The sequence below is a fragment of the Ruditapes philippinarum genome, unplaced genomic scaffold (genome assembly GCF_026571515.1).
Source record: "Ruditapes philippinarum isolate M1 unplaced genomic scaffold, ASM2657151v2 ctg959_1_1_1_1, whole genome shotgun sequence".
Lineage (NCBI taxonomy): Eukaryota > Metazoa > Mollusca > Bivalvia > Venerida > Veneridae > Ruditapes > Ruditapes philippinarum.
The window spans coordinates 172,801-185,684 of record NW_026858792.1 but is presented as its reverse complement, the minus strand read 5'-3'; the positions used below and the strand labels follow the sequence as shown (position 1 = coordinate 185,684).

The 12,884-nt window shown below is 32.4% G+C and overlaps 1 protein-coding gene across 3 annotated transcripts in view; it reads right to left on the bottom strand.

Annotated features, from left to right (window-relative positions):
• LOC132754295 (uncharacterized) overlaps positions 1 to 8,142 on the bottom strand; it is a 30,599-nt gene extending 22,457 nt beyond the window's left edge. For all 3 annotated transcript variants that reach the window (XM_060744908.1, XM_060744910.1, XM_060744909.1), the window contains exons 1-4: positions 8,017 to 8,142; positions 4,088 to 4,414; positions 3,147 to 3,277; positions 2,779 to 3,004 (exon numbers count right to left, since the gene is read on the bottom strand). In XM_060744908.1, the coding sequence (XP_060600891.1) occupies positions 2,779 to 3,004; positions 3,147 to 3,277; positions 4,088 to 4,414; positions 8,017 to 8,077 (745 nt within the window). In that variant the 5' untranslated portion in view covers positions 8,078 to 8,142. The remainder of the gene's footprint in view (positions 1 to 2,778; positions 3,005 to 3,146; positions 3,278 to 4,087; positions 4,415 to 8,016) is intronic.
• Positions 8,143 to 12,884: the final 4,742 nt, after the last annotated feature.

Genomic DNA, 12,884 nt, shown 5'->3' with positions numbered 1-12,884 from the left:
CCATCTACACATTAAGGTTGTTCATCCCTGGAAGTTTAAGCAAAATCTGCCATCCGGTTTAAGAGGAGTTTCGTTCACAAAATTTCTACATAGTATATAGTGAAAAAATCAACAAAAGGCCATAATTCTATTAAATTTGATCGCAGCGAAAAAAATCCTTCCTTAACTACCATCTACTCACTAAGGTTGTTCATCCCTGGAGGTTTAAGCAAAATATGCCGTCCGGTTTAAGCGGAGTTGCGTTCACAAGATTTCGGGACGTACGGACAGACGTACGGACGGACAGACAATTCCAACGCTATATGCTCCAAACGTTGTGGGGGCATACAAATCATATTCTCAATAGTTATTTTATTACATAACATGTTTATTGTTTGAAAATGACAGCTTCTGTTTTATCTATTTGTAATGGAGGAACACTGGTCTCAACCTCCAGGTTTCCAAAGTCAATCCGACAGCAGACTTTTCATAGAGAAGATTGTTACTTGCCCTTGAATAAATTTGTGCATTAATTATTAAGTGGGTGATTTGTGCCACTCGAAAACCAACAAAGTACAAAAAGTAACGTGCCGCCTAATGAAAACACAATCTATCACAAAGTGGTTCATTTGTTGCATTTTCAAGTTTTCGCCCGGTGCCCCTTATGCAAAATACAAATCAGCCTTCCATAGAAAAAAGGTTAGTTTTTTATCTGTACAAAAAAGATATTGTACATTTATTACTACAGTTATGTTCACTTTCAAATTGACCTGTTATAAATAATGGCACAACCAATAACTGTCTAAGCCCTTTTAGTAAAAATAATTATACAATATATTAATTGTTATTTTGATTAAGACTAAGGCAGTATTGCATGATACTTTGAGATCTACAAATGGCATATGAAACAGTTGATCACACTATACTGCACATGAAGAAGTTCTTCTTCTTCATGAAACTTCAAGCATCTGCCATGGGTAATGACATTCTTACATGGTTCAAGTCGGATCTCTGATAGACAGCAGCGGGTTGATGTGGCTGGTACTTATTCTACTACTGCACCGAGTACCTATGGTGTCCCCCTGAGGTTCATTTTAGGTCCTCCTTTATGTCTAATATATGTCATTGACATGTCTGCAACCCTTTGCAATAACCTTTAATTATATGCTGATGACTCAGGTATCCATGTTGCCTATCTGTTAAAATAAATCTGAAGACATCCTCTCGTATGGCATGAGTCTTATAAGATTGGTTAATTGACTATAAATTGTCTTTACATCTTGGCAAGACAGATTCTATTCTTTTTGGTTTAAGTTTCAACTTAAAGAGGGCCTTAGTTAAACCTCCAGGTCACATGTTATGGTACTTCTATAAAGTACACATCTTTGTTAAGTATTTAGGTGCAAAACTTGATCAAATGGTGTCGCCTTTGATGCTTTGCATCAATGCTTTTCTTGTTCTTCTTTAAGTACTGCATAAAAAGAGTTTGCTTCTCTTGCATTTTGAGTCTCATTATTGAGCATCGACTTTGTGGTCGTTGGCTCAATCCTCAGGAAAAATTATTGCGTGATAATTGGTCTCCGTTTTTGAAACTAATGGTCATTTAGCTCTCACCGCTGGCTCAGAAATTATGTGAGATAAGTAGTTGGCCATTTGCAGAAGGTTGTTAATAACCGGTTATTTTAAAGGAAATACGGTTAGGTGGAGTTATGACAAAGAATAGTTAGAGTTCGGCGACCATAAACTAAAGAGAATAGCATAAAAAACAGCATGCTTATAACAATGTCATCATAAAGAACTACGCCAGTTTACAGATAAAGTCAATGTGAAATGAATCACTTCAAGATTTTTAGATTAGGCAACATGCAAAATCAAACTTAACAGTGATTACGTCTACCCTTTTACGCACGGTGAACATGTATAATTATATAATCCTATTATGCACCGCACATGAATATTATCATAAGTGAAAACAACAATTATAAGAAAAAACATAATTAAAACTTTAACTTAAACTTTTAAATAAAACCATAAGAAGACAAACTAAAATAAGTAAAATAATTATCTTCGAACAATTTTTCATAAAATATACCAAAATACTCCAAGTAATTGTTAAAATGAAATATTTTCCATGACATATATTTATATGCTCAGGATGACAAAAAAGTGGGTTTGATATAATTTGCTTCAGTTGTGATCCAGACTGTATAATGATATGATCAAGCAAGGCACAATAACTTTGTATTACAATTTCAATTTATAAGAAGACAAGGTGACAAATGTAAAACTGATACTTGCAATCTAAATAACAAAAATGATATCACAACATAATGACGCCACTGTGGTTAAAAGATGTTTTTGTACGGAAAATTGAGCTGTTGCAAAAGTTTCTAATTCTTTATATTTTTGGTAGTTTATTCCAAACGGAGCAACCATTGTAGGAAAAAGACGTTTAACGAAACCCTTTAATTCTAGGAATTCTTAATGCAATACCCTAAATACTAAATACTAAACCTGATATTATGATTGTGTGAAAACTGACTTTAGTGAAATGTTCATCCATGTAAAAGGGGATATAATCTGTATGTACATATAACAAGAAAAAACACAAAACATGATTATGAGTGATTTGCTCGACTCTACTTGAAACAGGTAAAAATCCTCAGTGCTGAAAAAGTTCTACGTTAATATGACTTCTTTATGTGTTTCATATGTAGATCAAAACCTTTCAAGGTAGTTTTATATACATTAAATGAATCAAAATGAAAAATGAGAAACTGAATAAAGATATGTGTGTACCTGCAAATCGAACATCTACAGATGTTTGCGTAAATTGTTGATATTTTGCACCATTTTCTGATATAGCACCACACTGAAACCTCACAGTGGTATCTGTTTTGTCAATAAACTGCATGTATCTTGGTAGAGTTAATGTTGATGTATATATTTTCTCAGAGTCAGTACAACCATCAGTTCTATCTGTCACAGGTGCTGTTGTTGACCATGTTTGACGTGATCCACCAGTCTATAATGCAACAAAAGCACAATAGCATAATTGACAAAACCTTTAATAAAACAGATAGCTACAAATGAAATGCATATACATGTACAAACAAATGTATTTCTATTTGATTTTGATTTTTCAGATCGTAAGTTATCAAAATTACCTTATTATAATACCATACAAAGTTTGGTGCCGGATATGCACATCCTGTACTACAGCTAAATGTCACTGAAGTTTGAACTAAGTCTTGATTCTGGCTTGGTGGATTATTGTACTGTATTGAGGGAGTTATTGCTGGAATGAAATAAATAAGAGGCATCTTGAAAGACGATAAAAATCATTAAATCCTTGCATAAAAAATATTTTATTTAAATCCACAAATATACTGAAAAAGGGCTTATAACATATTAATAATATCTGTCATATGTTGCGGTTCGGATCGGAATATCCGTCCCGAGGTGACCCGCCCATGGGCGGGTGACCGAGGGACGGATATTCCGATCCGAACCGCAAACATATGTCAGATATTTTTTCTTGCATATTCTACCATATTCCATTATATTTTAAATTCTTTATCTTTATTTTCAATGGAAATTTATATCATGACAACCGTAACTACTTTCTTACAACAGCGTATGAAATTGCAACTTCATTCATAACGGTAAAATGACGTCATCCTAAGCGTGCCATTGTACAGCACGCGACTCATCTGGAACCCCCCATGCCAGATGAAATTTCCGGCATGGGTAAAACTAACGGAAACGCCAGTCTGCTATGCAAGAAAAATTAATATGCTAAAGATTCGTGACAGAAAAAAAAATATGTTAGAAATACATGTGTTTAAACATCCTTAAGAAACATCTGATTTAAGCGTACAAAAAAGAATTATTTTACTAATAGTACTTATTTTTAACTATTGTTAACTATTTTATATAACACACTTGGCACATATACGATAGGAAATGTTTAAACAACAATAGTGACAGAAATATGCTTCTTTTAAAGAAGTACATTGAACTTTTTTAAATAATGTGTTATTTTATTCATTAATTTTTTTTAAAGAATTTTTTTTTCACCAGTTCAAACTTTTGAAATGATACATACTATATACAGTAAGTTGCATGCACTTTTTCTGGGTATCAATGGCACATGTCCAATATTTCTGGTCTTCTGCTCTATTAAGATTGGTCACTGTAATAGTAATACCACTGCTGCTAGGACTGAATGTATGTCTTGGTGTAGTTCCCCCTATACACTGTGATGGAATACAACTTGTTAATGATGTAGCAGTGGTAATGTCTTGAGGCAAGTAATCTGTCTTATAGACCCTAACAACCTCATTGGTAAACTGAGATACCTCACATATAATCTGTATATCACCTCCTTTCAAAGGTACCTTGCTGTCTTTGATATAAATCTGCTGAAGGGTAGCTACAAAATTAAATACGTTAACTTAATAATATCAAATATCTTAAAATATTTCATTTGACATATAAATAAATGAGCCGCGTCATGACAAAACCAACATAATGGGTTTGCGACCAGCATGGATCCAGACCAGCCTGCTCATCCGCTTACAAACCCTATTACAAGTAGAAAAACTGATAGCGAACAGCATGGATCCTGATCAGACTGCGTGGATGCGCAGGCTGGTCTGGATCCATGCTGGTTGCAAACCCATTATGGTGGTTTTGTCATGACGCGGCTCAAATATAATAATTTTTTTTAATGGCCCAAACCACCCACCATACTTAATTGCACCTTTGTTTGTTCCAAATTCTGAGCCAAAACATAATAAAATGACGCACATATTTTTATTTATATATTCTTTTTGTCAAAAACTATTTAGAAGGATTTTCACCTCGAAATAAAAACGACGCACAGTGTAAAAAGTTTGTACAAAATATGGTAATGTCACACACAGACACGATGTTGTTTCTGAATAATAAGAACATTGCAAGCAAACATTCACTGACAATTTGTTTTCACTGATGGAACATGTTTCCGAAGGTAAAAAGTTATTCTGGACGATTCTATACCAGGCACACCTAATTGGAACAACGGTTCGTTATTTCAAAAGATCAAGGACGTTCACTTGAGTATATTATCGACATTCTTGGTTTAATAAATGTAACAGTAAACAATATTTTAACAAATAGTGTTTCTCTTGAATTCCTCGGCTATTGACAAGAAATAGAACTTTTCCTAGAAAAGCCTAAAAGGGTTTGAGTTTCGTTGTTTATTCTTCAGGCATTAGAAGCTGTCGGCTAGAGATTCACAGCGCGCATTCTTACTTAGATTAATTTAAGTGACCTCTTAACCTAACGTAAATTATTGTATTAAAAAAACAACAAACAAATGAAATGGTCTTTAACATCTCAGAAACAGAGGTTGACAAGTAATCCTCGAAAGTGACACATGTACTTAGGTAAGCGTAACATCGTACAATAGAATTTCCATTTTATATCATTTCGACATACTTGTGCATTACTTTTTTTATTATTTTTTTATTATCTTGAACCGGTTATAATGACGGATTTAACTGATATGTGATCTCACATTTTCGCACGTGTATTTAATTGACCCTAGAATACACAAACGCCGATTTTTATGAATTGGCGATTATTATTGATCAATAAAACATACCTGAATAAATCATTAACACTCTCACTGATTATAATAAATTAGATTTCGCTCATTTCATTTTTACATTATTTTAGATTACATGTAGTTTAAAATTTTGACAACAGATTCAGCAGATGTCGTAGATTTACATTTTATTCCCGTAAATTTATTTGTACGTAAATGGCGCTTCGTGATATGTTGACGTCTGTGACGTCATTATTTATTTATTATTGTTGTTCTAGTGTTTGACGTACATACTTGTAGGAAACTGAGAAAAGAAGACACAGCGCTGTTACAGTAGTACTTTATCAATTTATATACCATAGCATTAACCCTGATTACCGATACAACATGCATACTTCAGGAAATGCACGGGTAATTCTGCAGTTCAAAAAGTCCATATCAATACTATATCACACCCCGTATAGCCTCGTTTTCATTTCCAGGGTCCAAAAGGTTCATTTCAATTCCATATCGAACCCCAGTTAGCTTTGTTTTCATTTCTTGAGAATCAAAAGTCCGTTTCAAATCATTTTTGATTTTTAAAGAAACAACATTCTTTCAAAATGTCAAAAAATGGTGATGCAAAATCCAGGGAGCGTTAACAATACTTATTATATTGCACTTGCGCACAACTGCAAAGCTACAAGCTCATCCAGTATAGTTTTGAAAGCCGTGTACTCATCCAACTCAATTGAGTACGGTACTAAACCTTGTAAGTGACTTTATAAAATCTCGCTTTATATTTCTTAATTCACCATGTCTAACGTGTCATCCACAATAAGTTTACAACTTGCTTTTATTAAAAGAAGCGTCTGTGTATAAGTGAATGATGATTATGATGATAATTTCCGTCATTGATGTCTTTGTTGAATATTAAAACGATGACGGTGACGATGACGATGTCGATGATAATAATGATAATTATTGGTGTGGTGACGATTATAATGATGAAGATTATTGAGGTGGTGGTGGTTTTGATGATGATGATGATGATGATGATAATGATCAAAAAGTAATGATGTTGATGATGATAATGAAGTGGAGAGGAGAAGGATGATTATTTCAAGTGAAAGATTATGCTGACGATAATAAATGTGATTGAAATGAAGTTTGGAATAGTGTTGGAAAATTATGATAATAATTAGGATGGTGGTGATTATGATAGGCGTCACTATTATTATCATTATTATTATAGGGATAGTGTAGATAATGATGATTGAAAGAATGTAGATTGGGGCGGTGTTGATGATTATGTGGTGGTGATTAGGGTATGATGGCGCTAATTGTTTGTTTTATTGCATGGTTGACGTTTGTCCTAATTCGTATTATCAATTATATCAATTTCTATTAGATAATGATAGTCATGGCCAATGCAAACTTTAAATATATTTTTACAAAAAAAAAACTAGAAAAAAAAAAAAAAAAAAAACGAAACAAATTAACTTTTACACCTATTAAATGATGTAACAATTTTAGATAGTTTTTTTTTTTTTAAAGTGCGTAAAATTACGGGTTTAATTTGCCAAAAACTGGCAAACAAGATTCATGCTGCTAATTCTTGCAAAATACCATTTAATGCAAAAAGGTTTATAGGTATAGAATAGAATTTATATATGCCATTTCTTAACAAGTCAGCGGCGCGCTGTATAGCTTGCTGTTCCTAATGGCAATTTGTCAAATGCGACATGTTACAACACAGACATTGAAACACCCCAAACATTTTGACTCAAAGTTTTCTGTATGACAATGCGTCAACGAACAAGGCGTCTATATTGCAAGACTTTCGAAAGTAGCAAAATGTCTTTGTTCTCTTAAATTCTTTGCATTCATCTGACTTTGAGCCATTCTGACTTATTTTTGTTCCCAAGCCTACAAAATAGCTCCAAGGTATAAAATGTGTTCAGCGAAAAGTTTTGCAATATCCCACTGTCTTCATAAAATACTTAAAAAGACCATGCAAATCCCTTTAGAGATTGGATCCGAATAATTTATATATCTGTTTAGTTGCGCATTTTGAGGGAACAAAATAGATCTTTAAATCACATGAAAAATTAAATATTTCGTGCTTTGATGCATTCATATTTGAACACTTCTTGTATATATGAAACAGTTTAAAAAAATATAATGTCACAGTGAAATAACAAAGTGTTTCTGATTAAGCTCAACATTTTTTGGGGAGAATGATCCACAAGAAGTTATAAGTAGTTATTATATCTAAAAACCTTTATATGTTTCGTGTACAGTAGATAAATCAACTTATCAGAAATAATTGATTTTATAAATTCGAAAAAAACCCGCTATTTTTAGTCCAAAAGATACACATTTAATTTACATTATCTTTCATCATCTATTTCAGTTTTACTATAAGTATTCTTGTACAATGCTAAATAAGACAATATACTAACCTGAACTTATTGTTGTTACAAGTCCGGTAAGAAGAACTAATTTTAGTCCAATAGAATCCATATTACAAACGCTTTATATGTTAACGTTTCAAAATGTCGATACTTATATGCTACGTTTACAACCACTTTATACATCGATCAAGTAAGTAAAGAAACAAATATGTAGGTTAAAGATTATCTAACTTAGGTAATATTTGCATGTTTACATACGAATGTTTTAAACTAAGTACATTTGTACTGTCCTAAGAAGATAATTTGGTCTTTACGGTACATGGGAAAGTCGAAAAACAGGGTTATCTGGATTATTATCCGATATCGTAAAAGTAAACACTTACATGTACTATATAGCATTATTCTTACATAATCGTTTGCGTATTACCGTTATGGCTCTGTCGGTAGGTCGGAGTAATTGTAACTTTTAGTGTTTTGTACTCTTAGGTTCGAACCCAACTTAGTGTCATTTTATAACCACAGTTTTTTCTTCTTACTCTGTTTTTTATTATTATTCTTTATTTAATTTTCGTTTTCCTTTTTGTTTTCTACTTATAATTTATATTTTATAGTATATATTTATTATTTTTATTTCCATTTTTTTTACTTTTTGTATTTTTTGATCGCGGTCTAATAAAATAATCGTTATCATATTCATGTATGTATATGAAAAAACCGGTCAAACTTGTTTTCTGAACAATTGGCTGTTCTAAGGTAAAAAATGTGTCTAACCAGTAGTCGAACTCTGTCTGTACGGGTAAAACACATTACTGACACGGTTGCTCTACCTACTACGCTAGGACAGTAGGATGATAACTTGAGCCTTTGTTTACATAACAAAGACCAATAACAATGCAAAAAAAGGTTAGGCAGATCAATGCCATAATCTATAAAACTGAAAAATACTACATGTTATCATATGTCTTGTTAGCGCAGTAGGTAGAGCAACCGTGTTAGTAATGTGTTTTACCCTTACAGGCAGAATTCGACATCTGGTAAGGCATTTTTCTTTACCTCAGAACAGTCAATTGCTCAGAAAACAAGTTTGACCGTTTTTTCATACACATGTACATGTATACATGAATATGAGATCGAATATTTTAAAATATACAAAAAGAAAATATAATAGAAATACAAAAATCAATATATATAAATATGTATTATAAGAAACAAACTAATAGGAAAACGGAAATAAATAAATAATAATTATAAAAGAACAGAGCAAGAAGAAAAAACTGTGGTTATAAAATGGCATCACGTGAGGTTCGAGCCTATGGTTACAAAACACTAAAAGTTACAATAACTTCGATCTACCGGCAGAGCCATAACGGTAATACACAAACAATACTGTAAGAATAATGCTATATAGTATAATTATGTAAGTGTTTACTTTTATGATACCGGATAATAATCCAGATAACCCCGCTTTTGGACTTTCCCATGTACCGTTAAGACCAAATTATCATCCAAGGACAGTAGGACCACAGGGGATTCTATATTTTTTTTTCCTTTCCCACTATATATATAATATAACAAGGGATACAACTCAAAATTGCTCAATTCATGAAAAAGTAAATACAACGCAGTATACAACAGTTTTTTTCTTCTGATTGTTGGACATTGTTGAAAGAATCGATAATTTCAAAAAAAAAAAGATGACTCACTTTGTTACATGGACAAGATATTATTAAAAATAACCTTTCATGTTTCATTTTTACAGTTCGTAATATTTCGGTTTGTAAAATTACACGTGTAAAACGACATCTTATGCAAACGTATGCTCATATAAGAAAGTTTAATCATGTAATCGGTTAAATATTAATTATCCAACACTATCAATGATGCAATCATTAACTTCTGGTACAAATTATTGTAACAATTTATGTTTGTTTTGATAATTTCTATCCTCGGCTTCCATTTTGATGTTGCCCGTATGTTCCAATGCGTAAATCCAACTTCTGTTAGTAACTGTCAATTTCATTGGCTAATGAATAATAATAATCCGGATAATAACAGCATATAGCCGCGACGATTAGCGGTTTTTTCATCAGCCAATGAAAATACTCTGAACATAAACACACCTGCAAAATGGACGACAACTTGACGGCCAATGTAAATATTAAAATGTTAGCTATGTCCTGCAATGTTACAGGTTTTAATGAAGTGTTTGTAGTAGAACTTGGGTAATGACTCGTTCATATATTAACTTCTACAATAACTTTGATGGAATAGAGGATATTTTATACAGTTTACACGTGTGAATGCATTTTACGAACCCGTGCTGGTAGTGCGAGGCCACGACTTGTATCCTTGTTAATATTATATATATAGATTTTATAAAATAATGACAGATTTCCCTGTCAGTAGGACAGTATATGCCAAGTGAAAATTGATTATTATTTAGTTAAAAAACACATAGATACCGTGCCGCTTTGATAATGTGAGAATAACGATGCATTTCGTGTGTACACAAAAGTTTACAACGTTTGTTTGAATAGGTAAAACAGTTTTTTTACAGGATAAAAATTTAATTCGAAATGTCTCGATGGCAAAGTTGGTAAAGTCAATGGGATGCCGTACAACTTATATTTGATCAGGAGTTTGAGCCTCACAAATTGTCTCACCTTCTTTTCTTTCCCTGTTTTTTAAATTTTACATTACACGAAATGAAGTTGAGATTTTGTTTTAATATCTAATAATTCAAATATACCTTTAAATTTTAATGATTTGTATCATGTGTAGTATGAAGTAATCATAGAACTTGTACATTTCACGAGTATTTCGTGCCAACTCGACTATACTTGAAACAATTTGTTTATATGTATGCATTCCGTTTAGTATTCTGTATAATGTTACACCAACTTGCTAGATATGGCTACATTGGAAACAAAAGAAAAAATGAAATGAGAATTAAATAAAAAATTACACAACACTTAAAATCTTTACAAGATAAAATGCAACATATTCTTATTTGATTATTAATAATACAGAAATATTATTTGTCAAAATAAGTAGACTCCGAAACTGGCTGTTTTGCATTGATATTTAAATAGACATTTACCAGACAACCTTACCTACTGCGTTACGCTGACAATATGTATATTAATTCGTCAACATTTTAATTTATATGGCAAGCCTGCTTGACTTACGATAATAAACTCAATAAGATAACTGTTTAACACCGTTATAGTGGACTTGACTGCTGCATCACAAAATAATTATCATAAATGTACAGTAATGCAAACAAGGCAAACACAGGTTTACGTTGAAGGCCTAAAATAAAATTTAATTTGTTTCCTTATCCCTACATACCCAACAAATTTGCCTCCACCCAAAATATTTTTAAAGTTCTTAGGGGATGAAAGTATTTCTTTCTTTCAGAGTACAATAAAAAGGTAAAGGTAAAGGTCTTGTTTATTATAGTGTCACCCCTACTGAAAGAGCCAGCCATTTTGACTTATGAGACACCTTTTGCTTGCATACCATGTACCTCCCGATTCCTACCACTATGCCAGGCGCCAGGCGGATAGAAATCGGTAACCATTCATTTTAACTACCTCGCGGCTCACGAACCGGCCATTTCGGAACGAGTCTCACGAGAAACATTCATCCTTCAATTAACGCTCCCCGTGGGGCTCGAACCTTCGACCTCCCGATCCGAAGGCGGACGCCTTAACCACTAGGCCAACGGTACCGGTTACATGTTACAATACCGGTTACAATAAATACAATCTAATCTAATATTTTAGACAGCTAGCATTGTTATTAATTGTTGCATATGTCAGTTGTGAATATGGTCATGCATGAACATATACTATTGCACTTAATATATTAATTTTAATAATTCATTAAACATATATGCAGATTATTTATTATTGTGCACATATAAAAAAATAATACCTACCCTAATTTTTATGGGTCGGGGAGGAAAATCATTTTTTTTTTTGGCCCAAATAATGTTTTGTAAGTTCAGTTGATCAAAAGTTTTAAATTGTTATTTAATATGAGAATGAATATTGACAAAATGCTCGATATTATGGCAGTTAGTCCGAATGTCAGAATTTAAGCGGAAGCCAAACATTTTACAAGTCTGCTTGTTTTAAATGCACTGTAACGTTTTTCAAAAACACCTACTGTTTCGTATAATTGGAATGAATATTTAAATTTGTTACTGACATCTTAATTATATTGTACTACAAACGTGTGGTACATTGTTCATGAAATGTTAACAAGTACGAATTGAGTTGTTGTATTTTTGTCTTCTTAAAGGTTGGAGACTCCTATACCAGTATAAAAGATACGTGTAATTTTATGTCACTCATTGGCGACGGCAACATATTGATTTAACAAAGTCCTTTAACTGTATTCTACAGAATAAACTGGATTTTTTTATAAATTCAACAATATTGATACAGAAAGGCCTGCTCTGTACGAATGATCATCTATCTAATCAGTAATATTTAAAAGAATGTTTGCGAAACAGTTCAAATTTATTCAATACACCTTCTGTAATATTTGCTCCTTTTTTCTAAGACCCTGATAAAACAACATATGCAAAATTGCACATACTGTTTGTTTTTATTTTGGTTGACAAGGTCTTATTTATTAAAGCAAAAAATGTTAAAAATATGTAACATAGCCACACACTTTCATTTTTCATGCAATCACAGACATATAAACCCTGTCGTATCCAAAAAGACGTGCAGTACTTAACATATGTTTGTTACCCAGTTTGTGTTGAAAAGTATAATATAAAACATCATTGCACGTGCATAAATATAAATTATTACATATCATACACATTCGAAATAACTGGAAAAACAAATAGCCTGGCCTTTCAAAACGGGGCGTTTTCACCATGCTCACAAATTCTACTC